The 27,602-nt window shown below is 40.6% G+C and overlaps 2 protein-coding genes across 2 annotated transcripts in view; one reads left to right on the top strand and one right to left on the bottom strand.

Moving 5' to 3' along the window:
- grm8b (glutamate receptor, metabotropic 8b) overlaps positions 1 to 27,602 on the top strand; it is a 589,884-nt gene that overhangs the window by 339,891 nt on the left and 222,391 nt on the right. The gene's annotated exons all lie outside the window — the stretch shown is intronic.
- LOC146986482 (uncharacterized) overlaps positions 1 to 27,602 on the bottom strand; it is a gene marked incomplete at its 5' end in the record, with an annotated part of 532,005 nt that overhangs the window by 472,524 nt on the left and 31,879 nt on the right. The window contains one exon of the mRNA XM_085780485.1: positions 1,510 to 1,683. Coding sequence (XP_085636611.1) covers positions 1,510 to 1,683 — 174 coding nt within the window. The remainder of the gene's footprint in view (positions 1 to 1,509; positions 1,684 to 27,602) is intronic.

Genomic DNA, 27,602 nt, shown 5'->3' with positions numbered 1-27,602 from the left:
AAATTTTTAAAAACTGCTAGTTATTACTGTACCATTCCACTTCAGACTGATAGTACTCGACCTGAAGATGACACCCAGAAAAAATCAGACCAATCTGATGTGGAATTTCAGAATAAAAGCCCTCTGAACTTGCATATTTTTAAGTATTTTGTGTACATTTACAGTATCTTTTTTTTTAAACTGCTAGTTATTACTGTACCATTCCACTTCAGACTGATAGTACACGACCTGAAGATGATACCCAGAAAAAATCAGACCAATCTGATGTTGAATTTCAGAATAAAAGCCCTCTGAACTTTGATATTTTTGTGTACATTTACAGTATCATTTAAAAAAAAACAAAAAAAATCTGCTAGTTATTACTGTACCATTCAACTTCAGATTGATAGTACTCGACCTCAGGATGACACCCAGAAAAAAATCAGGGCGATCTGATGTGGAATTTAAATGATACTGTAAATGTACACAAATCACTTAAAAATATTAAAGTTCAGAGGGCTTTTATTCTGAAATTCCACATCAGATTGGTCTGATTTTTTCTGGGTGTCATCTTCAGGTCGAGTACTATCAGTCTGAAGTGGAATGGTACAGTAATAACTAGCAGTTTTCTATTAATGATACTGTAAATGTACACAAAATATTTTAAAATATTAAAGTTTAGAGGGCTTTTATTCTGAAATTCCACATCAGATTGGTCTGATTTTTTCTGGGTATCATCTTCAGGTCGTGTACTATCAGTCTGAAGTGGAATGGTACAGTAATAACTAGCAGTTTTCTTTTAATGATACTGTAAATGTACACAAATACTTCAAAATATCAAAGTTCAGAGGGCTTTTATTCTGAATTTCCACATCAGATTGGTCTGATTTTTTCTGGATGTCATCTTCAGGTCGAGTACTATCAGTCTGAAGTGGAATGGTACAGTAATAACTAGCAGGTTTTTTTAATTAATGCAGTGTTCAAGGCTTTTATTTTGAAAGGCCGGCTTTTATTTTGAAATGCCACATCAGACGTTTCGGGGTCATTGCTTTTTTCATTTTACGGGCACTTTCTCGCTCTTGCCGTAATGTGCCGTATATGCGCGCACCTTAAAACAACGTGTGGGCTGGCTTGACTTCAGTCTCAGGTCTGAGCGTGGATTGTGTTAAAGGTTTGTTGTGTGATGTGAGCGGTGCTCCAACATGTGATCCTGTTATTGATCTGAGTTGTGTGTTAATAACAGCTGATGTCAGGACGGCATGGATTGTGGGGAAAAGGTGTTGCACATGTTGAAGACTTGGATCTGTGTGAACCATTGTGCATGAATGTGTTTGTTGTGAGGTTGTTGTGTGATGAGCTGTCTGAGGTGCCGACCCCCCACAGCCCTGGTCTTGGTCTGTGAGCGCCTGCCTACCCTGTCCTACAGCCTCAGTGTGGATCAGTAGAATATCAGCCTCATGTCTGCAGCTCAGTATCAACACAACTTTCACATCACATTCATCTGAGCACAGAAATAAAACAGAGTCTGACCTCAGAGTCTCCAGTCTACAGTCTGGACTCTCCAGAAAACCACTCAGACCCTTCACTCCTGAATCCTGCAGGTTGTTGCTGCTCAGGTCCAGTTCTCTCAGGTGGGAGGGGTTGGACTTCAGAGCTGAGCCCAGAGAAGAACAGCTGATCTCTGACAAACTGCAGCTCCTCAATCTGGATAAAGAATAAAAGAAGATGAAATGATTGATGATTGATCAGATGTGTCCTGATCAATGATCAGTGTGTAAATGAGTAGAGGGACTTTGTCCTTGTGTTGTTGTGGATCATCATCATGTGGCCTTCTACACACATCATCCACATGTCAGCACAGATTCATCAACTGCTGCTGACCTCAGATCAGTCTGTCAATATACAATCAATATCTGATCAATACCTGTTGGACTAAACACTGACTACAACTCTCTGATTCAGGACTGAACTGGATCAAAGACACACACACACACACACACACACACACAGAGGATGATAAACTGTGTGTGTGGTTAGTAGTTGCATGACTTCAGATTTTTTAAAGTCGACTCTAATGTTATGAAAGTTGAGTCGACGTCGAACAGTCGCCGTTGACATGGTTCATTTTTTTTTTGTTTTTAAGTATATATTTTTTGGTGTTTTTGCCTTTATTTGATAGACAGTGATATAGACAGGAAAGGGGGAGGCAGAGAGAGGGGGAATGACATGCAGGAAGGAAAGGTCTGCCCGACGCTGGATTTGAACCGGGGACGCCTGCGTTGAGGACTGTAGCCTCTACATGGGGCGGCCGCCTTAACCACTGCGCCACGCACCGCCCCAACATCGTTCATATTTTCCTGTCATAACTAAAATCACAGGAGGAGGGAAACGCTTTGCAACAATCTGTATCCACTGACTGGTTGATAGAAATCAGTACAGAACAGCAGGTAAATAAACAACCAGTTGTAAATCAGTTTTTTTGTAACATACACTCCTATCGAAGTGAAAAGAAAATACTGGAGCTACTGTGTGTTAGGGAGGAAAACGACACAAGCAAAGGTCTGTAAGCCAATCACCATCACAGTCCTGCTCAGTCACAGTTTTTGTTTTTCGATTCTGGTTGATTGGTTGTTATTAGGGCCGCGGGCAATCGCACCGGGCACTGATCCCTACAGCTATGAAATAGCTGCAGGGACCAGTGCCCGGGCAAAGCCCGGGCACTACTGTTATTGTGTGGATTTTTTCTTATTAGTGTGACTGCTGAAGCAGTCACACTATTGTTCTTCTGTTTGGCCATTTTCTTCCGCCTTTTTACGGTCTTCTTCTAGTCCTTCATACTTTGTGCTATTTCAACAATTCATATATCAAAACGTGCAGCTTCTTTTGAACTTTATCGGCATTACTTTTCTCTTTTTAACTATTTATACTTTTTCAAATATTTAACTTTTTCTGATTTTTTTCAGCTTTATAATGTGTGTGTATTGCGTCTAACGAGCAGAGCCAGAGTGGTGTCAGAGTGGAGAGAGGCAAAAAAACATTCTAGAGTTTTTCTGGCTAAACTGTCAGCATGGCCACAAATTAAACTCTAGACAAATTATTTTCTCCAGTTTTGTAGCCACACTTGTCTTCTGGCTAAAATTCTGGTCAAAAATGCAAAGAGACTTAGATAATAATTTTAAATATTTTTTAAATGCAGCCAGGGAGCTCTCTGCTCTCATTAAGCTCAATGCATTTTTTTCACATCAGCAGGAGAAGGAGCTCAACTTTGTAACTTGCTGTTAAGTGCTTTTTAATTCATTTTAATTCACCAAAAAATAGTCACAGGTCACAAAAAAGTCCTCTTCTTACTTGGTGTGGCTAATTTATATTAATTTATTTTTGTTTTAAGCATCATTGAAAAATCTCACATTCATCAAAGTCTCAACCTCTCTTCTGGACAACTCCTCTGTAGTGTAGGGGTTAGGGTAACTGCCTGCCAACCCTAAAGTCACTGGTTCGAATCCAAGGGAAGAATTCTTGTTATGTTATGTTGAATTCTGCTCTCCTCCCCCGCCTTCAATTGGTTACAGGTGTTTGTTATCTCCTTGATTACTCGTACCAGTTTGGAGCACATCATCACATTACAATGAATGACAACAGTCTTGAAAGCAGTGTGCTCTCTGTAGCCGAGTGGCAGAGTAAAGGTTTAGTGATCATATGGTCACGGGTTCGATTCCTGCCTCAGTCATTTCACATCATTGCTTGACTTTTGATTCCAATTATTCAGCTGTCATTGGACAGTCTTTGATTCCTCATAGTATAAAGCTCATTGTAACTCAGGTTCTCTGTGGCCATATGGTTAGTGTGTTAGGTGTTGTGCTATTTCAACAATTCATATATCAAAACGTGCAGCTTTTTTTGAACTTTATCGGCGTTACTTTTCTCTTTTTAACTATTTATACTTTTTAAAATATTTAACTTTTTCTGCAAATTAAACTCTAGACAAATTATTTTCTCCAGTTTTGTAGCCACACTTGTCTTCTGGCTAAAATTCTGGTCAAAAATGCAAAGAGACTTAGATAATAATTTTAAATATTTTTTAAATGCAGCCAGGGAGCTCTCTGCTCTCATTCAGCCCAATGCTGAGAATTCTCCACAACTCTGTCTGAAACATGATTATGTCTGTGCTCTCTGTGGCGAAGTGGCAGAGTAAAGGTTTATTGATCATGAGGTCATGGGTTCGATTCCTTACTTTTTTTTTTAAGCAGAAGCCAGTGATCCTCTTATCAAAGGTTTTCTTTACCCCTCACATACTGTCTCTGTCTGTAGCCTAGTGGTTAGCTTGCTGGTCTGGAGACCTGAAGGTTGCTGGTTCAATTCTTGCCTCAACAACAATTATAGTGAATTATTTTCCCAGTTGTCCTCTGTTGACTTCTGATAACTTGCTTCATGTTGAAACTGCTGCTCTCAGCCTGAAATTCACAGAAATTTTCATTCTAAGTCATTCAAGCTTGACTCTCAAGCTTTCTTGATGTTGACAGTGTGCAGATCATTAACAGACAACAGTCTCTGCAACTGTGTGTGCACCGTGGCCTAGAGGCAGAGTGGAAGTCTAATGACCATGAGGTTGTGGGTTCAATTCCGACCTTGGTCAAACATTTGTATGGTGATCACTGCTTGCACTATTTGCTAATTCTGGAACAGCGTTCAGTTGCTATCAGCAGTCACACCATTTCCATTCTTGGAAATGCTTTTTCTAGTTAGTGTGACTGCTGAAGCAGTCACACTATTGTTCTTCTGTTTGGCCATTTTCTTCCGCCTTTTTACGGTCTTCTTCTAGTCCTTCATACTTTGTGCTATTTCAACAATTCATATATCAAAACGTGCAGCTTTTTTTTTAACTTTATCGGCATTACTTTTCTCTTTTTAACTATTTATACTTTTTCAAATATTTAACTTTTTCACAAAAAATCTCACATTCATCAAAGTCTCAACCTCTCTTATTCACAACTCCACTGTAGTGTAGGGGTTAGGGTAACTGCTTGCCAACCCTAAGGTCACTGGTTCAAATCCAAGGGAAGAACTCTTGTTATGTTATGTTGAATTCTGCTCTCCTCCCCCGCCTTCAATTGGTTACAGGTGTTTGTTATCTCCTTGATTACTCATACCAGTTTGCAGCACATCATCACATTACAATGAATGACAACAGTTTTGAAAGCAGTGTGCTCTCTGTAGCCGAGTGGCAGAGTAAAGGTTTAGTGATCATATGGTCATGGGTTCGATTCCTGCCTCAGTCTTTTCACTTCATTGCTTGACTTTTGATTCCAATTATTCAGCTGTCATTGGACAGTCTTTGATTCCTCATAGTATAAAGCTCATTGTAACTCAGGTTCTCTGTGGCCATATGGTTAGTGCTCAGCCTGAAATTCACAGACATTTTCATTCTAAGTCATTCAAGCTTGACTCTCAAGCTTTCTTGATGTTGACAGTGTGCAGATCATTAACAGACAACAGTCTCTGCAACTGTGTGTGCACTGTGGCCTAGAGGCAGAGTGGAAGTCTAACGACCATGAGGTTGTGGGTTCGATTCCGACCTTGGTCAAACATTTGTATGGTGATCACTGCTTGCACTATTTGCTAATTCTGCAACAGCGTTCAGTTGCTATCAGCAGTCACACCATTTCCATTCTTGGAAATGCTTTTTCTAGTTAGTGTGACTGCTGAAGCAGTCACACTATTGTTCTTCTGTTTGGCCATTTTCTTCCGCCTTTTTACGGTCTTCTTCTAGTCCTTCATACTTTGTGCTATTTCAACAATTCATATATCAAAACGTGCAGCTTTTTTTGAACTTTATCGGCATTACTTTTTTCTTTTTAACTATTTATACTTTTTCAAATATTTAACTTTTTCTGATTTTTTTCAGCTTTATAATGGGTGTGTATTGCGTCTAACGAGCAGACCTAGAGTGGTGTCAGAGTGTAGAGAGGCAAAAGCAGAAGCCAGTGATCCTCTTATCAAAGGTTTTCTTTACCCCTCACATACTGTCTCTGTCTGTAGCCTAGTGGTTAGCTTGCTGGTCTGGAGACCTGAAGGTTGCTGGTTCAAATCTTGCCTCAACAACAATTATAGTGAATTATTTTCCCAGTTGTCCTCTGTTGACTTCTGATAACTTGCTTCATGTTGAAACTGCTGCTCTCAGCCTGAAATTCACAGAAATTTTCATTCTAAGTCATTCAAGCTTGACTCTCAAGCTTTCTTGATGTTGACAGTGTGCAGATCATTAACAGACAACAGTCTCTGCAACTGTGTGCGCACTGTGGCCTAGAGGCAGAGTGGAAGTCTAACGACCATGAGGTTGTGGGTTCGATTCCGACCTTGGTCAAACATTTGTATGGTGATCACTGCTTGCACTATTTGCTAATTCTGCAACAGCGTTCAGTTGCTATCAGCAGTCACACCATTTCCATTCTTGGAAATGCTTTTTCTAGTTAGTGTGACTGCTGAAGCAGTCACACTATTGTTCTTCTGTTTGGCCATTTTCTTCCGCCTTTTTACGGTCTTCTTCTAGTCCTTCATACTTTGTGCTATTTCAACAATTCATATATCAAAACGTGCAGCTTTTTTTGAACTTTATCGGCATTACTTTTCTCTTTTTAACTATTTATACTTTTTCAAATATTTAACTTTTTCTGATTTTTTTCAGCTTTATAATGTGTGTGTGTTGCGTCTAACGAGCAGAGCCAGAGTGGTGTCAGAGTGGAGAGAGGCAAAAAAACATTCTAGAGTTTTTCTGGCTAAACTGTCAGCATGGCCACAAATTAAACTCTAGACAAATTATTTTCTCCAGTTTTGTAGCCACACTTGTCTTCTGGCTAAAATTCTGGTCAAAAATGCAAAGAGACTTAGATAATAATTTTAAATATTTTTTAAATGCAGCCAGGGAGCTCTCTGCTCTCATTAAGCTCAATGCATTTTTTTCACATCAGCAGGAGAAGGAGCTCAACTTTGTAACTTGCTGTTAAGTGCTTTTTAATTCATTTTAATTCACCAAAAAATAGTCACAGGTCACAAAAAAGTCCTCTTCTTACTTGGTGTGGCTAATTTATATTAATTTATTTTTGTTTTAAGCATCATTGAAAAATCTCACATTCATCAAAGTCTCAACCTCTCTTCTTGACAACTCCTCTGTAGTGTAGGGGTTAGGGTAACTGCCTGCCAACCCTAAGGTCACTGGTTCAAATCCAAGGGAAGAATTCTTGTTATGTTATGTTGAATTCTGCTCTCCTCCCCCGCCTTCAATTGGTTACAGGTGTTTGTTATCTCCTTGATTACTCGTACCAGTTTGCAGCACATCATCACATTACAATGAATGACAACAGTCTTGAAAGCAGTGTGCTCTCTGTAGCCGAGTGGCAGAGTAAAGGTTTAGTGATCATATGGTCACGGGTTCGATTCCTGCCTCAGTCATTTCACATCATTGCTTGACTTTTGATTCCAATTATTCAGCTGTCATTGGACAGTCTTTGATTCCTCATAGTATAAAGCTCATTGTAACTCAGGTTCTCTGTGGCCATATGGTTAGTGTGTTAGGTGTTGTGCTATTTCAACAATTCATATATCAAAACGTGCAGCTTTTTTTGAACTTTATCGGCGTTACTTTTCTCTTTTTAACTATTTATACTTTTTAAAATATTTAACTTTTTCTGCAAATTAAACTCTAGACAAATTATTTTCTCCAGTTTTGTAGCCACACTTGTCTTCTGGCTAAAATTCTGGTCAAAAATGCAAAGAGACTTAGATAATAATTTTAAATATTTTTTAAATGCAGCCAGGGAGCTCTCTGCTCTCATTCAGCCCAGTGCTGAGAATTCTCCACAACTCTGTCTGAAACATGCTTATGTCTGTGCTCTCTGTGGCGAAGTGGCAGAGTAAAGGTTTATTGATCATGAGGTCATGGGTTCGATTCCTTACTTTTTTTTTTAAGCAGAAGCCAGTGATCCTCTTATCAAAGGTTTTCTTTACCCCTCACATACTGTCTCTGTCTGTAGCCTAGTGGTTAGCTTGCTGGTCTGGAGACCTGAAGGTTGCTGGTTCAATTCTTGCCTCAACAACAATTATAGTGAATTATTTTCCCAGTTGTCCTCTGTTGACTTCTGATAACTTGCTTCATGTTGAAACTGCTGCTCTCAGCCTGAAATTCACAGAAATTTTCATTCTAAGTCATTCAAGCTTGACTCTCAAGCTTTCTTGATGTTGACAGTGTGCAGATCATTAACAGACAACAGTCTCTGCAACTGTGTGTGCACCGTGGCCTAGAGGCAGAGTGGAAGTCTAATGACCATGAGGTTGTGGGTTCAATTCCGACCTTGGTCAAACATTTGTATGGTGATCACTGCTTGCACTATTTGCTAATTCTGCAACAGCGTTCAGTTGCTATCAGCAGTCACACCATTTCCATTCTTGGAAATGCTTTTTCTAGTTATTTTTCCACTTCCGGCCAACTTTCGGTTCGCTACTAGTCTCTCTTCGAGTTGCAGGACAAATTATATATCAAAATGTGCGTCCTGATCGGGATCGGTGTGCTATTACTTTTCTCAACAGTGTACGAATTATTCGCGACGTAAGTCGCGATTTACTGCGCAAAATTTTTGCATGCAAGTCAATGGGACGGGCGGGAAAAAAAGAGCGAAAAAGACCAATCATTGGAGTTTAACAAACGTCTACTGCTCAGGCATACTTTCACCTAGAGACTCCATTTAAACTTTAAACAGTAGACACAAGTCTTGTGTATTGTCGTATTACTCCACGTTTTGATAGGTCATATAGTTTTTGATCAATCCCTGATCAATGACCATGATCATTTTTGGAGAAATTATGAGTTTATAATGGGTGTGTATTGGACAGAATGTTCGTGTCAGAGTGCGTGACATCATCGGTTAGAGTGGGAGAGAGTGAAGAAACATTCTGTATTTTTTCTGGATAAACTGTCAGCACGGCCACAATTTACACTCTACAGACATAATTTTTTCAGAATTTGTAAGACAAACTTGTTATCTCTCATGTCATGTGCTCAAAATATCAGAGAGACTTACAGAACTTACAGAATCAGCCTCTGAGTGCGGCCACGTCTGTCTCTGCTCCTCATTGAGTCCAATACAAATATTTTCTGAGAGGAGCAGAACGGCCTGATGTTTTAAAACTGCCAGCGTCGCCAAAATATTTACTGTAGAAACACCAAATCGTACCGAAATTTTCATTAAGTCCTTAGAGCAACGTTGATCTGTGTTTTGTTCTGATAGGAGTTACCGTTTTGTCATGCTAAGCCTAAATGTGAGACCGGTTTAGAGGCAGAAAATGGCTCTTTTTCTCCACGTTTCTGTCTGTCTCAGCCTGCGGGGGCCCCTATCGCCGTGGTAACCTCTTTGATCCTCAGGCCAGAGCTCGTTAACTTCATAAACAATCCACCTGGCGCTCGTTTAAATGTTTATAAACACAGACACAGCTAAATCAGACTGACACAGGATGCAGCTACTAACTAACTATGTGTCAAGTCAGTCACACACACACACAGACTCTAGAGCCAGCTTCATGTGATTACAGTCACACACACACACACACACACACACACACACACACACACCTTCATGTGATTAAAACACAGTTAACGTGCAACAGAATTTAAACTTAAACCATGATTTAATCTGGTTTTAAAGTTAAACCTTGTTGGTGTCACGCACACACACACACACACACACACACACACACACACACACACACACACACACACACACACACACACACACACACACACACACCTAATGTGGTTACAGCTCCTCCATATCAGTGCTTATAGAAAGATGATCATGTGTCTGTCTGATCAGCTCCGTCTTGCGCTTAAGATCGTGGGTTTGATTCCCATGTTGACAGAGATGGCAAAATCGGCAGTAGCCCCGCGGCCCATTCAAAATTTCCCGAGAGGAAATTTTCTAGTTGTTTGTTGTTGTGCGCGACATAAAGCTGCCTATACGAGCAGAGTTTTTTTTTTTTGCGCTACATTCACAACTTTCTTTTCATCAACGACCTGTGGAACACTTGCGTGCCGATCCGTGGAGAGCGATCAAGGATCAACACTGATCTGTTTCCAGTGCTCGTGCCCAAAAGGCAAAGGTAGAAGCTATACACAACCTAGAAAGTCAAAGTGTTGTTTTGATGGGCTTGTGTGTTGTTTTTTTTTGTCTTTTTGTTTTGTTTAGTTTTTTCTCTGTCTAATGAATATGTCTGCTATGTACTGTTGATAATAATGATAATAATTATTAATCTAATGTTACCCCCGGGAAAAGGGTGGGGTCAAGGGGAAAGAATAAATGGAATTGTAATGAAATAAAACAAAATATTTAAAAAAATAAAAATGATTTAAAAAAACCAAAAAAACCCTGATCTGTTGCACCACTACTCCCTCCCTCATGATCATCCACATCCTCAACTAGAATAAAATGAATAACCAAGTTTACCAAGGCCGTGCATCAGCAACAGAAGACAATTAGGGTGACGGATTAGTTTCATTCAGCCACTCAGCTGTTGTTTCAAGCAGTTAGCAAGTTTTAACCTACTGACACTTAGACCAGTCATTCCCAAACTGTGGGCCAGTATTGCAAGTGGGCCGCCAAATCATTTTCAAAATAGAATGATTTTTGTGGAAATATTTTTTGAAATATATTATATGTAATATTAGGCCTGGGGGATAAAACAATCTCCAATCTGGACCGCGATTATTGACTATGGACATGTTTCCTTGATCACACGGCAGAAATAAATGCGACAGCAGCCTGTCAGTCTGCCGTCCGCGCTGTGAACGCGCTCCTGCGAGTAGAGCGAGGAGAGTATTTTACTCGCGGTCCGGCCCGGTCCGTTCACCTGTGTCGGGTCGTCATGTGTTTGAAGCGTCGCACCGGACACCCAGCAAAGTACCGTAGGCTAGGCCGACTTTGATTAGTGTCGGAGGCAGAGGGTTGAGTGTCCAGCAGCAGCAGGTCAGTGAGGAGACAGAGGAGGCTCCAGCAGCTTCATGTCTGCTGCTGTGAGGAGCAGAGTGCAGTCAGAGCAACGTGATGATACTCCGGTAAGAAAGTGGAGGAAAAAACTCCGACCGTGGAAACACGGAGCTGCTCGTGTCGTTTATTCAGCACGTCTCATATGTTGACTGGTCAACGGCGTGAAGAACAGGCTCTTGCCGCAGATGTTACAGTGCGTGTGTCTGTGTCAGCGCTGTAGCCTATACAGGTACGCACACACGGGAGCGTCGGAGCAGTGAAGTGAAACAATAACCTGCAGATCACCGGAGTTGACGTGAACTGTGAGTCAGAGGCAGAGCAATACAACTTTAAGAGTAAAAAAGCTAAATATTCATCAAGATCCATAGAAGGAGATCCTATTTTACCAAAATAACAGATGTAGGCTAGTAGATGTACAGCTGCATCCTCTCACTGCAGGTAGCCTAGTCCTAACCAATGCAGTCTAACATCGAACAGTGAGGCATGAACATCTTTATAATGAAAATATTATAATACAAAAAATATGATTAAAATAAAAATAAAACATTAATATTCTTTAAAATGAAACGGACATAATGGTGTTTCTGGAGAGTTATAGGAAAACAACAACAATGTAAATCAAACCAAACTGTGGCCCGTCTCACTCAGTGAACATGAAAGTGAACTCATGTCATCCTCCCAAACTGAAGCCTCTCTGTTATTCAGGATTTAGTCAGGATGCTCCTCCAACTGGCAGCATCAGCTGTGTTACAGTAGTGACTGTGGAGCTTCCTACCCTACATGCCCCCTGCTTTTAGTTGAGTCCTGAATCTTTATCATTAAATTTTAAAAAAAAAGAGAAAAAAAAAAGCTATGAGTACGCATCATTTGGTCGATGTAGGGATGAAGGTGGGCCTCGAACATTTTTTAGATTCTCAAGTGGGCCCTGAGTTAGAAAAGTTTGGGAACCCCTGACTTAGACACTTTTACACACACACACACACACACACACACACACACACACACACACACACACACACACACACACACACACACACAAAATGCAGTACCAGCATCAAGACTGGAACTGCATTAGGTTACCTTGGTGGGTACCTCCAGGGATCGACTTTGGTCCTCTCTTCTCCTCCGCAACTTAATTGCACTGATCATAAGCACCTTGTTGATATCCTATGCACTTGAATACTCCGCACTTATGTAAAACTTATGTATTTGATTAATTTTTATTGCACTCTAATACTTTATTCCTTTAACCACCTTTTAGCGCACTTCAGGACTACAGATGGAAATTAACGGCTCCGCTAATCGCCATCCTTTTATTGTTTCAATAACTAATTAACTAATGTCACTGCACACTGTCCTTTTTAAATAAATAAATGAAATGAAATGAAAATTCACACACACACACACACACACACACACACACTCAGCAGCTTCTCCTGCCTCAGATCTACATCACATCTGCTGCTTCAGCTACAGTGGCTGATCCAGCTGTTCTGTTAGCAGCTTCATCTGAGAGCAGATCATCATCATCATCATCATCATCATCATCATCATCATCATCATCATCATCATCATCATCACCACACTGACCTCTGAGTGACCTCTGACCCTTCACCTTCTACCAGCTGCAGTAACATGGAGTCACAATCAGTCGCTGCTTCAAACTGAACTTCACACATTTGAACTGAACACAGACAAAAGTCCAACAGGTCCAGTCAGTGAACTCACCTCAGAGTCTCCAGTCGACAGTTTGGACTCTCCAGTCCAGCACACACAACCTTCACTGATGAACCATTCAGGTTGTTTCTACTCAGGTCCAGTTGTGTCAGGTGGGAGGGGTTGGACTTCAGAGCTGAGGCCACGACTTCACAGTGACTCTCTGAGAGTTCACAACCAACAAGTCTGTAAAGAGAGAAAATATCAAATGTGTCAGAATCAAACCAGATGAAAGCTGCAGTAAAAACACAGTTGATGCATCTGATGATGTGATGAACATCTGAGCTTCAGCTCATCTCTTTGACTGAGTTGATCCTCATCACTCTGACAGGATGGACGGGACCCTGAAGCAAAGCCTGCTCACTCTATATTATCCCTTACGTAATGTTTTCAAAGTCAAACTAAGAATAATGAAAAGAAAAATTGTGTTTATCTGAACTACTGATCTAAACTGCTAATCAATAATTATATTGATCATTTCTGGACTCACCGAGCCTTCCTGCAGTTCCTCACAGCTGGGATCAGTCTCCATCGTCCCTCCTCTGATGTCTTGTACTTGCTCAGGTCCAACTCGTCCAGAACCTGCTCCGACATCTGCAGCATGTAGGCCAGAGCTGAACACTGGATCTCAGAGAGTCTCTCTGATCTGTTCTCTGACTTGAGGAACTGTTGGATCTGCTGATGAACTGACTGGTCCTTCATCTCCGTCAGACAGTGGAAGATGTTGATGCTTCTGTCAGGAGAGATTTCATCACTCTTCATCTCCTTCAGGTTGTTGATGGTTCTCTGGATGGTTTCTGGACTGTTGTCTGTCTGACCAAGCAGACCTCCTAACAGCCTCTGGTTGGACTCCAGAGAGAGGCCATGAAGGAAGCGAACAAACAGGTCCAGGTGACCATTTCTACTGCAGAGGGATTTCTGCATGGCTCCCTGCAGGAAGTCATCCAGGGTTAGAGGACTGTTATTGATCTGTGGATGACTTTTATTGATCTGTGGATGACTGTCATTGATCTGTGGAGGACTTTTACCGATCACTGGAGGACTGCTTGCATTGAATCCAAAAAAATTATGAAGCTTCTTAAACAAAGACTTCTGTTTTGGTTTCTCTCTCTGTTTGTAGTTTTCTTCTTTTTCTTCTTTGCTGCCGCTGCTACTGCCGCCACCGTCTTTTTCTGCTAAGGACAAGTCACTGAAATAATGTTCCTTGACTTGTTCTCTCAGGAACTTCTTGAGGACCTGTGTGTTCCTGTTGGTGAAACAGTGGAACATGTAGACTGCAGCCAGAAACTCCTGAACACTCAGATGAACAAAGCAGTAGACTGTTTTCTGGAAGATCACACTCTCTCTTTTGAAGATCTCAGTACAGAGTCCTGAGTTCACCAAGGCCTCTGTGACATCCAGACCACACTGCTCCAGGTCTTCTTGGTAGAACATGATGTTTCCTTTCTTCAGCTGTTCAAACGCCAGCCTCCCCAGCTTCAGAAGAACTTCCCTGTCGGCCTCCGTCAGCTCCTGTGGACTCGTCTCATGTCCTTCACCGTACTTGTTCTTCTTCCTCTTTGTCTGGACCAGCAGGAAGTGTGAGAACAGGTCAGTCGTGGTCTTGGGCAGCTCTCCTCTCTGGTCTGTGGTCAACATGTGCTCCAGAACTGTAGCACTGATCCAGCAGAAGACTGGGACTTGACACATGATGTGGAGGGTCCTGGACGTCTTGATGTGTGAGATGATTCTTCTGGACAGATCTTCATCACTGGACCTCCTCCTGAAGTACTCCTCCATCTGGGCGTCAGTGAAGCCTCGGACCTCTGTTACCCTGTCAACACATGTAGGAGGGATCTGATTGGCTGCTGCAGGTCTGGAGGTGATCCAGACCAGAGCCGAGGGAAGCAGATTCCCCTGGATGAGGTTTGTCAGCAGCACGTTGACTGATGACGTCTGTGTGACATCAGACACAACCTTCTTCTTCTTGAAGTCCAGTGACAGTCGGCTTTCATCCAGGCCGTCAAAGATGAAGAGAAGTTTACAGACAGCCAGCTGCTCTGCTGTGACCTTCTGTAATGTTGGATGGAAAACATGGAGCAGCCTGAGAAGACTCAACCGCTGATCTCTGATCAGGTTCAGCTCCCTGAACGAAAGCAGAACCAGCAGACTGACATCTTGGTTCTCCAAGCCCTCGGCCCAGTCCAGAGTGAACTTCTGCACCGAGAAGGTTTTTCCAACGCCAGCGACGCCGTTGGTCAGAACCACTCTGATGGGTCTCTGTTGGACAGGTGAGACCGTAGAGACGTCCTCTCTCTGTTGGACAGGTGAGACCGTAGAGACGTCCTCTCTCTGTTGGACAGGTGAGACCGTAGAGACGTCCTCTCTCTGTTGGACAGGTGAGACCGTAGAGACGTCCTCTCTCTGTTGGACAGGTGAGACCGTAGAAACATCCTCTCTCTGTTGGACAGGTAAGTCTTTAAAGATGTTGTTGCACCTGATTGGAGTGTCATGGAGGGTCTTCTTCTTGGACGTTGTCTCCAGCTGTCTCACCTCATGTTGGGTATTAACCTCTTCACTCTGTCCCTCTGTGATGTAGAGCTCAGTGTAGATCCTGTTGAGGAGGGTTACACTTCCTGTTCCACTTCCTGTTGCCTCAGTTCCTTCAGTCACTCGTTCACATTTGCTCCTCAGACTGATCTTATGTTGATCTAAAACCTCCTGCAGACCACGATCTGCTGAGAGAGAAGAGACAGAGTCAGACTGAAGACAGAGAGTCTGACAATCTGAACAGATTATTTTCATCAGCTACAGAAAAACTACAGACAACAAAGAGAAGGTTTGAATCATCATCTTAAATGTCAGTGCTGTGTGATGGAACAATGACTCTGGAGAAAACAACAGGTCCTGGTTTCACTAATGACCACATCAGCAGACAGATGTTCAGTCTCACTTTGTACACAGCTGCTCTGATTGGCTGTCTGCAGCTCACCTCTGGTTCTGGGTCTTTGTCCACACTGGGGACAGGAGGGGGGTCCTGAAGAACCAGACTGGTCCCAGTCTGAGGTGAAGCACTGTCTGCAGAACCAGTGTCCACAGCTGGTGGAGACTGGATCCTTCAGGACGTCCTGACAGAGACCACAGCAGGACAGCTGCTGGTCCACAGAGACACCACTCCTCTTCCTCCTGTCAAGACATTTCTGGATCAACAACATGTCACAGCTCCACACCTGAGCTCTGATTGGTTAACCTCCTCAAGGGGGCGGGGCTTCAGTAAGCAGAGGAGCAGAGAGAGAGAAAGTAGAGGAAGACGAGTGTAGAGAGACGAGCTGAATGAAGACCTGGTCCTGAACTGGTCTGGTTTATGTCTCTGTTTATCTGTTCACTGCAAAAACTCAAAAACTTTCCAAGAATATTTGTCTTCTTTCTTTTCAAAATGTCTCATTTCTAGTCTAAACTAATCTCGTTCAACTTAAAATAAGACTCATCACCTAAAAATTAACTTGTTTTTAGATCATTTTTACTTGTTTCAAACTAATTTTCACGTGAAATAAGTAGAACAATCTGCCAGTGAAAGCAGGTTTTTAGTGTAATAAGAAAGAAAAACTTGCTCCACTATCAGATTTTTCTACTTAACAGTATTTCAATTGAAAATATGCTTGAAAAAAGTAAAAAGTGTCTTAAAAACAAACTACTTTTTCATGTTTAATGAGTCTTATTTTAAGTATAATTTGATTTGTTTTGACTAGAAATTACATTTTGACGAGAAATAAGACAAATGTTCTTGGTAATATTTTGAGTTTTTGCAGTGTTGACCTTAAATCTGGACTCTAAAACAAACTCCTTGTTAGTTTGAGTCTCTTCAGTTCTGCGTCGTCTTGTCTGGTTTTTACTCCAAATGTGTGAAATGATTGAGAAGCTGTTGGTGGTGTTTTCCTCTTTCAGACACTGATCATGTGTTTGATGTTGGTTCTGGACTGAGTCCTATCAGCTCTTTAACTAATGAGCTCCTCATCCAGACGCTGCTGTGTGGCTCTAATGAACCTGTGTTGGAGCTCTGATCCAGTGTGAGGAGACTGAAGCTGACAACAGAAGCTTCAGCAGCTCCACCTGAGCTTCACTACATGTTGTGGAGAAGCTCAGACAGTCACAGACAGGAAACAGGAAACACTGATCACTCCTGTCTGGTTCCTGACTTTTCAAAATAAAAGTCTGTGTGTATCAGCTGCTTTAATCTCTACTGTGACTTCAGTTTAAAGGCTCAGACGTGTGGATCATTAAAGTGTTGGTGCAGCAACGTTCACACTGACTGAGGCCGATGACACAGGAACATGAGGACGCTGTGCTTCATCAGTCTGATGGACAGAGTGTGTGTGCATGTTTCTGTCTCTGAGGTTTGTTGTGAACCTTCAGAGTCTGATGGATCTGGTTCCTGGTTTCTCTCTGTTTCCTTCACATGAGTCTAATGACTGAATCATCTTCAGCTCAGTTTACAGTAGAAACCGTCTTTTACCGTGACTCTGAAGGTTCAGGTCCAGAACTGGGTCCAGACTTGAAGTTTAGAGGAAGATCTCCTTTGGACCAGTCACTCTTCATGGACAGACAGGTGGATCCTGGAGACTCTGCTCTCAGTCTGTGGTTCTGATCTCTGCAAACACAAACATGTTTTTATTCACATCACACTGATCATTGATCAGTTCTCTGATCACAGAATCATTGTTAATGGTAAGTTAGTGGTTAGTTAAATTGCTGATGCGCGTTGCCTTCAGGGACAGTTTTTCATCAAGCAGTCTCTGCATTTCCCTCTAAAACAACTCTGTGTGGTAACGTTGTGTTATTATCTCATAGCGTGGTGAATGTGCAGCTCACAACTTGTCCACCAGAGCGATTGTGTATTTGATGAGTTTGATGAGGGAAACCAAGAAATCTCATGAGCCTCCGTAGCGTAGCTCTGAGCAGCTCACGGCTCTGCTCCGCCGTTCTAAAAATAGCTTGCGCCGACAATTAAAGGTAACAAACCTATTGCTATGACTATAGGGATTATGGCAATGGGCCAATTTGCCAAAATGTTGAACTATCCCTTTAATTTGCATATTTGGTAATGAAGTAATCCAAAAGTAACTAAAAAGTAATCCAGTACATTACTTCAATTGTGTGATACTTAGAGTTACTGATTACATTATTTTAACATGTAATTTGTAATTATACTGGATTACATATTTAAAGTAACCCTCCAAACCTGCACACAGGTCTGAATCTGGTTTCTTACTGTGACTCTGGAGGTCCAGGTCCAAGACTGAAGTTTATAGGTTTTTCCATGGACCGGTCACTCTTCATGGACAGACAGATGGATCCTGGAGACTCTGCTCTCAGTCTGTGGTTCTGACCTCTGCAAACACAAACATGTTTTTATTCACATCACATTGATCAGTGGACACACACACACACACATTTCCTCTTCTGTGACGTCACACACACTTCAGGTTTTTATCTGGTCTCTTACTGTGAGTCTGGAGGTTCATGTTTGGACCGGTCACTCTCCAGAGACTTTGATCTGTTCTCCTGTTCCTCCACATTAACACTCATCTTCAGGACTTCAGTCAGTCTGAGAGGGAAACCAGTAACACACACACACACACACACACACACACAGAATCAAGACACACCCAAATGCACCGAGGACAAACTATAATCACTTCCTTGTCTGATCCAGTCGTTGACCTCCACCACTCATAGTACTTTGACCATAGATATAAACACGTACGATATGTCAACGCAGTCGCCATCTTGGGCAGGGTGAAGCCGTGTCTACTTACTGCATTAGTCAACAGAGGCAGAGGTCTATTAACCATTAAAATCACCATAACTCACTGAATATTGAACCGATTTTCAAGACCTTTGGTTTATTATCAATGTCAGACATACATTTATGATACAACATAGAATGATATTTTGTATTTATCATACATACATTTACATACTCAGACACACACCCACATGCGTACATACACTGAAATTTGTTCTAGAAGGGTCTGACTGCTTGTCAGACGTATATGTCTATGGTCAGAAACCCCTGACCCAAGATGGCGGCCGTGTTGACATGTTGACAAGCCTGAATGCAGCATCTACGTGTATATATCTATGACTTTGACATTAAATCCATGTTCATCCAGTCACCGTGACCTTTGACCTTTGATGTTTGTTGTGAGTTTGAAGAAGTTGTGTGGAGGTGAATCTGAGACAATGTGCTGACGTATGTACGGACTACGTCTGACTCTTCTTCCCTCCACAGTCCACACAGACACACTGACTCTCACACTCTGACACAACAACAACAACAACAACAATAATAAAATAATAATAATAATGTTGTGTTGACACTCACTCGTCTCGACTTCAGTTTCTCTCCTTCTGCTTCGTTCACTCTAAAATGGCGTCTGAACAGTTTTACCTCCTCTCTCTGCTCTGCAGTTACAATCATTTATTGTTCAGTTTAAAGTTCATCTCATGGACTTTAAACTGAACAATAAATTATAATGAGGAAGTGACTTTCTACAGTAGAGTGGCGCCACCTGCTGGGTAACTCCTGGTATTACACCTGTATGGACAGGTGAACTCTGACACCATGAATAAACAGTGAGCTGAGATCCAGCTGTGGTAGAAGAGCTGCTCAGAGATTTAAAGACACTCCACTACAAGTTACAGCTCAGCCTGTTCTCTGTCTTATTCATCACACATGTTGTCATCAACTAATTTGTGTCTCAGTGTTGTAACTTAACTCGCCCCGGTCTGGCAACACGACCATATATGGAAAACACAACCACAACTAAATGTAAGTCCACACAGAAACCAGGAGGATACAAGGAGAATCATGATGAACTCCTTTTAGAAATGCACTCATTGACATAATGTGTTCCCTAGCCCCTTACCCTAACCTTAACCATTACTCTGAACCTAATTTAAACCTAATTATAACCTAAAGTCTTAACCCTCAAACAGCCCTTGGAAAAAGTGAGGACCGGCCAAAATGTCCTCATTCACAAAAATGTCCTCACTCTGTTGGTTAAAAACTCTCGACGGTCCTCACAACGTAGTAAATACAAGAACACACACACACACACACACACACACACATACACACCAATAGGGGTAAGAGGGGACCTGTCAGGCCAAGCTGCCAAGAGGGGTCTTATGTTTCTGCTTATTTCGAAAAACCAAAAATGGAATATAAAATTGACTTTTAAGGTGTTTTACCATAATATTACTGAAAATGTGACTTTTAATTATTTTTAAAGAAATTGCCAAGAGGGGACTTGGATCTCTGAGCGACATTTACCTATCAAAGAGTGGACCTCCACATACTGCAGTGGAGCTGTCTGCACCCATTCATTCACCTAACGACCCATTCACCTAATGAGTCTTTGTTTACAACAATGACTTTCTCAGTTTCTTTCAAGAATGGATAATATAACTTGAGAGTTATCATTACTTATTTTAAAGTCTCTGTAATACAAATTATATATATATATATATATATATAATCATGGCCACATTTGAGAGTAAATATTTTTATTGAATTGCATGCAATTCAGAAGTAACATGGCTGCATGCACTAATATCAAGTTCTGCAGTATAAGCAACAACATTTACTTAAAACCAGCTTTAATGAATGAATTCCTTTTTTCTTAACAAAGATAATTTGCTTGTCTGTCTTTACTCATCCATAAATATGTTGCCTCTGTCATTCTTAGCAGTCCAAGAGGGGACCTACTATCATCTCAATTTTAAATAGTCAAAATGCTCCATACATCTGGTTTCAACCAATTACAGTAATAGGAAATACATTAATATGTAATATGTATGAATAAGAAAGAAATAAGCAAAAGTGATCATTCTTAAGATAATGTTTTTCATCAAAACTTAACACAAACATTTCTAATAAAGTAGCACCAATAATGTTGTCATTATTTTTAAATGTAGGGTGCACTACTGCAACACACATGTTTACAGTCTATTAATTTTTCCCCTACAAGAGTTTTATACTCCTTGACTGCATTGTTGTTATAGGAAAAATATTTGAATTAAAACTCAGGGTTTTAGGTCACATTTAATGTACTTGCATCATGAATCTGTATTTATGAGGATGTATTTCATTTACTGTTTTACATTACAGAAAAAGGTCCACACTTGGTTTATATGGAATGACAGGGGTCCACAGTTGGTTGGTGCATAATGATACAAGTGCCCACTTAGTTAGCATGAAGTGAAATACACACTCCATCATGTATGAATAAGAAAGAAATAAGCAAAAGTGATCATCCGTAAGAGAAATTTTTCATCAAAACTTAACACAAACATTTCTAATAAAGTAGCACCAATAATGTTGTAATTATTTTTAAATGTAGGGTGTACTACTGCAACACACATATCTACAGTCTATTAATTTTTCCCCTACAAGAGTTTTATACTCCTTGACTACATTGTTGTTATAGGAAAAATATTTGAATTAAAACTCAGGGTTTTAGGTCACATTTAATGTACTTGCATCATGAATCTGTATTTATGAGGATGTATTTTATTTACTGTTTTACATTACATAAAAAGGTCCACACTTGGTTTATATGGAATGACAGGGGTCCACAGTTGGTTGGTGCATAATGATACAAGTGCCCACTTAGTTAGCATGAAGTGAAATACACACTCCAGTATGGGTGGATAAGCAGAAATGAGAGAAATTGCTAAGTTTTAAGATACATTTTTAATCTAAATTTAATACAAACATTTGTAACTATTAATACACACAACACACATGCACAAACACATGCAAACTCACATATTTAGACTAAAGTAGCACTGGTGAAGTTGTCATTGTAGTTTTTTTTAAACATGGGATGTACTGTGAAAACTCAATGGCAACCTATCAAGATACTTAAGGGAATATTTCAGTTATTGACATTTATGGCTCAACAATAAAACATGTATGGGAAAATAAAGGAGGCGCTGGGGGGTCATCAGTTTGTCTGAGATACAAGGGATAATTCTTCTAGAGGATGGATTAACCTCACTAAGTAATATGATATACCACTGCAACACACCTTTCTACAGTCTGTCAAGTTTTTGACTTAATGAAGTTTCATACTCCTTGACTGCATTGTTGTCATGGGAAAACTACTTTAAATAACTAAACTCAGGATTCAACATGGTCTGATGGCCCAGAGCCACAAAGTGTTATTCTGTAGTCACCTAATGTCCCATATAGATGAAGCTCTGTGGTGGCCACCTTTTATCACTCTTCTACTTTTTAACAGCACATGGTTTCAATCAATTTTAATGTACTTGCATTCTAAATCTATATTAATAGGGATGCATTTTACTTATTGTTTTGCATTGCAGAAAAAAAAGGTCCACACTTGGTTTATATGGAATGACAGGGGTCCACTGTTGGTTGGTGCATAATGATACAAGTGCCCACTTAGTTAGCATGAAGTGAAACACACACTCCATCATGTATGAATAAGAAAGAAACAGCTCCACGTTACACTTGTTCCAGGCTCTGCCCATCGTTTTTCTCTAGAAATAGAAACTTTTTCCAACTTTTTTATCTCCGTAGCGATCGATCGCACTCGTCATCTCCTTCTTCTTCACTTCTTGCTCTGATCTACAGTCTCATTCGTTCTACACATCCCAGAAGCCCCAAAATTACTCACAGTGTGGGCGACAGCGTCCCCATTTACCAGCCGCAGAAAACTGCGTTTGATGTATATGTACGTCAATGGCACTCAATGAGTTAAGTGGGAGGTACACAATAAATCTAATTCTAATCAAATTTATTTTGAAAACAAATAGTAGAATGGCAATATGATTCAGTGATTAATTTGTTACACATTTGGGTTGCTTCCTAATGATTTTTTGATGTTTTAGTACCCAGCTAAACACAAGTGTGTATATTCCTTACTATCTACAGTATGTATGTGCCTTGTAGGCACTTTACTTGCAAGTGTGTGTATGCAGTGTTTTATAAATCTGAATATTTTTTGTCACATCACATCTACCCCGACACTTTAGAGCGCTTCTGTCTCGACGCCGTGTTTGCCTTCGTTCTGACCTGAATACGGCATTTGTTGTTTGGGTTAGAAACATGCACATTTGCAAAGGAAAAAAAGCAAAATCGATTAGCGGAATCATTAAGCAGGCACGCACACAATCCCAAGGAAATGATCACGTGGGAACCAGTTCTGAAGAGGAACCGGTTCTCAATTCCCACCCATAGACTTCAGTCTATGATGTGGACACAAGCATTCCTCTACATTGAAGTAGTGAAGTCATCAACACTCATGTATTTCACAGATCCTAAACCCATTACACACATAAAGATTCTCTAAATTTCAACCAATTTTTTTTATCTGTGAAAGACCCCACACATGAAGATAAAAAATCTGTGATTGAACAGTTTTGATCGTATTGTGTGTGGTGTGCTGTGATATTCCAAACACAGCTCACCACACACATTAAGATTTTTCAGAATCTTGACCCTCCGGTCAGAAAACTCAGAAAGAGATCCGTATTGTTGTAGCTACTCTTTCGGGTCTATTTCCGGAATGGACAATGAGAGCAACGTCATTTTTTTTAAATGAAAGCGGGACACTTCAGCCTTTACAACGATACCATCTGTGTGTGTCTGTGTGTCTGTGGCTTTGGACGCCGAGCAGTAAAGCGGCTGTAAGCGGCGGTCACATGATCGTTTAAACATTGCCGGCTCTTGCCGGCTATGATCGCTACCGTCTTTGCTATCGGCTATCAGGAAATCTCCCGTGTATGCGTGAATGTCTGTGTGAACCTCATGTAATGCCAGGGCTGCACTGTGGCTCTCTGTGGGATTGCCTGTGTTGTGTCGAGAAGTGGCTTGCCGCGAGCAGCATGCAGAGCTTGGCAAGCAGGCACTTCTCAGCACAACACCAGCTTTCCACACGCAAGATGACTTTTGATTCGTAAATATTGAACATGTTTTATATTTACGATTATCGGCGCCGAACGTTTTCCGAGGCGATTGTTGTGAGAATTTTGACTCTTAACACACCACACACTACAAGAGAATCTCATAAAATAATCTTAAAACTTTAGGATAATCGGCCGATTTTTGTCTTTGGTCGGAAGGGGGAAAATCGGGGCAAAATCAGCCCGATTATCTTTATGTGTGGTAGGCTTAACTCTACCTCCACTCTCCACTCTAAATGTGGAACTGGCTTCTGAGAAGTGAGTGAAGTGAGTGAGGGCTTTAAATCTGTGCCAGACGACTTGTGTCAGTCCTTGACTGTCGGCAGTGTGGGGGATGGTTTCTTGTAGCTGACGATGGTCGTTAGCAACTCTGAAGGGCAACCTGGAAAAGACTAACATCCTTCAGCCAAGATCGTATATCCAAATCAGACTAACAGACAATGGAATTCCCCAGTCCTAGGTTGGCCATGTGCTACACACCTATGGACTTCTGTGGCAACTGTAAAGAGTGGGTGTCCCAGCAATAATCCACCCTGTCAAGTCTTTGATGAGTTTTGTAAAGGTGTGTGATGCCTTGTGATCAGTATAATATTTTGTCAGCCTTTATATGATCTACCATTGTGTGCCAGTAGAAATGTTGTCTGAAATTAGGATTAATCAGATTTCCAGAGATACAGGGGATAAATCAGCTATAGTGGATGGAATAACTCCAAAATACCCACTGTTGAACTACTGCAACACTCATTTTTACTTACCAAACTATTAGCTCTACTGGAGTTCATGTATACCTGTCTGAATATTTTTGGTCCACAACAAAAATGAAAACTAAAACTAAATTTGTGTTTTTTTTCCTTCTGTATATTACACACTGTATCACATAGTCATACACATCTATAGATGAAATTGGTGTAAATTGAAGCCTAATTTAAAGTTGTCAAAAGGTACAGTATTGGCACAGGATCAGAGAGTTTACATTAAGTGGGAAGTACACAATAAAAGCTGTATTCAGTTCACACTGGTGCTCAGCAGAAATGGGTCTGGTTGCTTTCAGGATGTGTGGATTGTACATTCAACAATCCCATATTACCTTATTCATAGCATCTGAAGTGGATTATAAACAAATTCAATGAATTGTGTTCAGAAGATGGTAAAACGTTATCTAATTTATTTATATTTTTAAGTAATTAATTGTTATCTATTTTGGTTGTTTCCTAATGATTTTCTTTCGTTTCAGTACCCAGCTAAACACAAGTGTGTATATTCCTTATTATCTAGGTATAACCTTGTGCATGTTGTAGTAAGCAATGTGACTTCATTACATTTACACACAGTTTTCTAAGTAGAGTTGAACATTTTAATGGGGTTTCAGTCTATGATGTAGGCACAAAACATTCCTCTACATTGAAGTAGTTAAGTCACCAGCACTCATGTATTTCACAGATCCTAACTTTAAGGTAGAGCTGTTGAACTGGGATCTGAGAAGTGAGTGAATGGAGTGAGAGCCAGATGACCTGTGTCAGTCCTTGAGTGTGGGCAGTGTGGGGGATGGTTTGTCGTAGCTGACGATGGTCGTTAAGCATTTTCAGGTTGGGCTTCAGAGTTTCTACCTTCTTTCAGCCAATATCTTATATCCAAATCAGACCGACTGAGACACAGGTATTCCCAGGTCTTAGGTTGGCCATGTGCTACCTACGCACCTATGGCCTTTGGTGACTCAACTTCTGTGGCAACTGTAAAGAGTGGGTGTACCAGCAATATTCCATTTTGTCTAAATAATTGTCAGTTCTTTGATGAGTTTTGTGAAGGTGTGTAATTACCTGTTATAATATTCTGTGACAGGGCCTTTATATGAGCCACCATTGTCTGCTAGTAGTAATGCTGTCTGAGAACAACAATTAACATGGAATAAGAAATTAGGATTCATCAGATTGTCATGGATACAGGGAATATGTCAGTCAGTACGTTTACATGCAGAGCTTAATCGAGCTATGCTCAAAATTCGATTTTGGCGTCAAGTCGGACTTCTGTCCTTGTCTCAATATACATGCAACTGAGAACTACTACTACTGTTGTGGAGCATGCGCACATGCATTGTCCAGTTATACTCCGACTAAGGTGTATACATGACGGAGAAAATCTAATTCCAATCGCATTATCTGGGTGTCTTAATCGGAGTTCTCAACTCCGATTTCAGTCGGACTAAGGTGTTCACATGCACTTCAGTTGTCCTGTTATAGTCGTATTAAGGCAATAATTCGGTTTTTTCAAGTGTCATGTAAACGTACTGAGTGTGTGGACAGAATAACCCCCAAAACCCCCCTGTTAAACTACTCATTAAAAGGTATTTAGAAAATCAAGGGAAACAAAGGAACGCATAAATATAAAAACACATGCAAAGCCTTACAAAGCCTTGTAAAGGACAATTAGGACACAGCAAGAACTATATTCCTCAGACACGGTCCACACCACTGTTAACTTTTTTTATTTGTGTTGCTGCAGTTCAACATTGAGCTATTTGGGGTTATTCCATCCACACAATGCCTTATCCCTTGTATCTTTGACAATCTGATGAATCCTAATTTCTTGTGCCATGTTAAGTAAGATGTTGTTCCCAGACAACATTTCTGGCAGAGAATGGTAGCTCATAAAAATGCTCTGTGACTCTATATTGCATTTACCCATGTTTCAGTCAGTCTGTTTTGAATGTAAGTAAGTGGAGTGAAATGCACACTCCATCATGTATGAATAGGAAAGATATAAGCAAAAGTGATGCAGTACTCAGTTCTAGATTGGACTATTGCAATGCACTTTATGTTGGCGTCTCCCAGTTTTCGCTCAGTCACCTCCAACTTGTCCAAAACGCTGCTGCCCGTCTTTTAACTAACACTAATAGACGTGAGCACATAACTCCCTTCACTGGCTCCCTGTCCCTTACAGAATTGATTTTAAACGTTTAATGTTTGTTTTTAAAGCACTTAACGGCCTGGCCCCACTGTATTTATCTGAGCTACTTTATTAGAAATGTTTGTGTTAAGTTTTGATGAACAATTTCTCTTACGGATGATCACTTTTGCTCATTTCTTTCTTATTCATACATGATGGAGTGTGTATTTCACTCCATGCTAACTAAGTGGGCACTTGTATCATTATGCACCAACCAACAGTGGACCCCTGTCATTCCATATAAACCAAGTGTGGACCTTTTTCTAAAACGTAAATCAACGAATAATTCCTATACAGATTTATGACGCAAATACATTAAAATTAATTGAAATCACATGCATTTAAAAAGTAAAAGTCTGACCATAGGTGGCCCCAACAGGGCTTCATCTATATGAGATGTACGTGGCCAAAAAGTAACTTTTTGTGGCTCTGAGCCATCAGGCCATGTCAAACTGTGAGTAGTTTAAGTATTTTCCCATGACAACAATGCAGTTAAGTAGTATAAAACACCAGTACAGTGAAAAATTAATAGACTGTAGAAATGTGTCTGGCAATAGTTTAACATAGGGACTTTGTGAGATTAATCCTCTCAATGAATTATCCCTTGTATCTCTGACAAACTGATGATCTCCCAAACCCTCTGTATTTTCCCCAAAGATAACAAATTGCCGTGCCAATACTTTAATATCAGTTACTCTTTGATGGTTTACTTATACATAATATATCATCATAGGTTGCCATTGAGTTTTCTGTAATATAAAACAGTAAATTAAATACATCCTTATGAATACAGATTTATGATGCAAGTACATTAAGATTACCCTAAATCCTAAAACCCTCTATTAAAGGGATAGTTCACCCTAGAATGATATTTCGCTCATTATCTACTCACCCTCATGTTGACTAAGGGCTGGAAGAAGTCTCAGAGTCCTCCGTCCCTTCTCTGAGTTACAGGGGGTC

Source organism: Trachurus japonicus, chromosome 6 (genome assembly GCF_045865225.1).
Source record: "Trachurus japonicus isolate A0001 chromosome 6, Traja_1.0".
Taxonomy (NCBI): Eukaryota; Metazoa; Chordata; class Actinopteri; order Carangiformes; family Carangidae; genus Trachurus; species Trachurus japonicus.
This window is presented reverse-complemented; position numbering and strand designations above follow the sequence as displayed.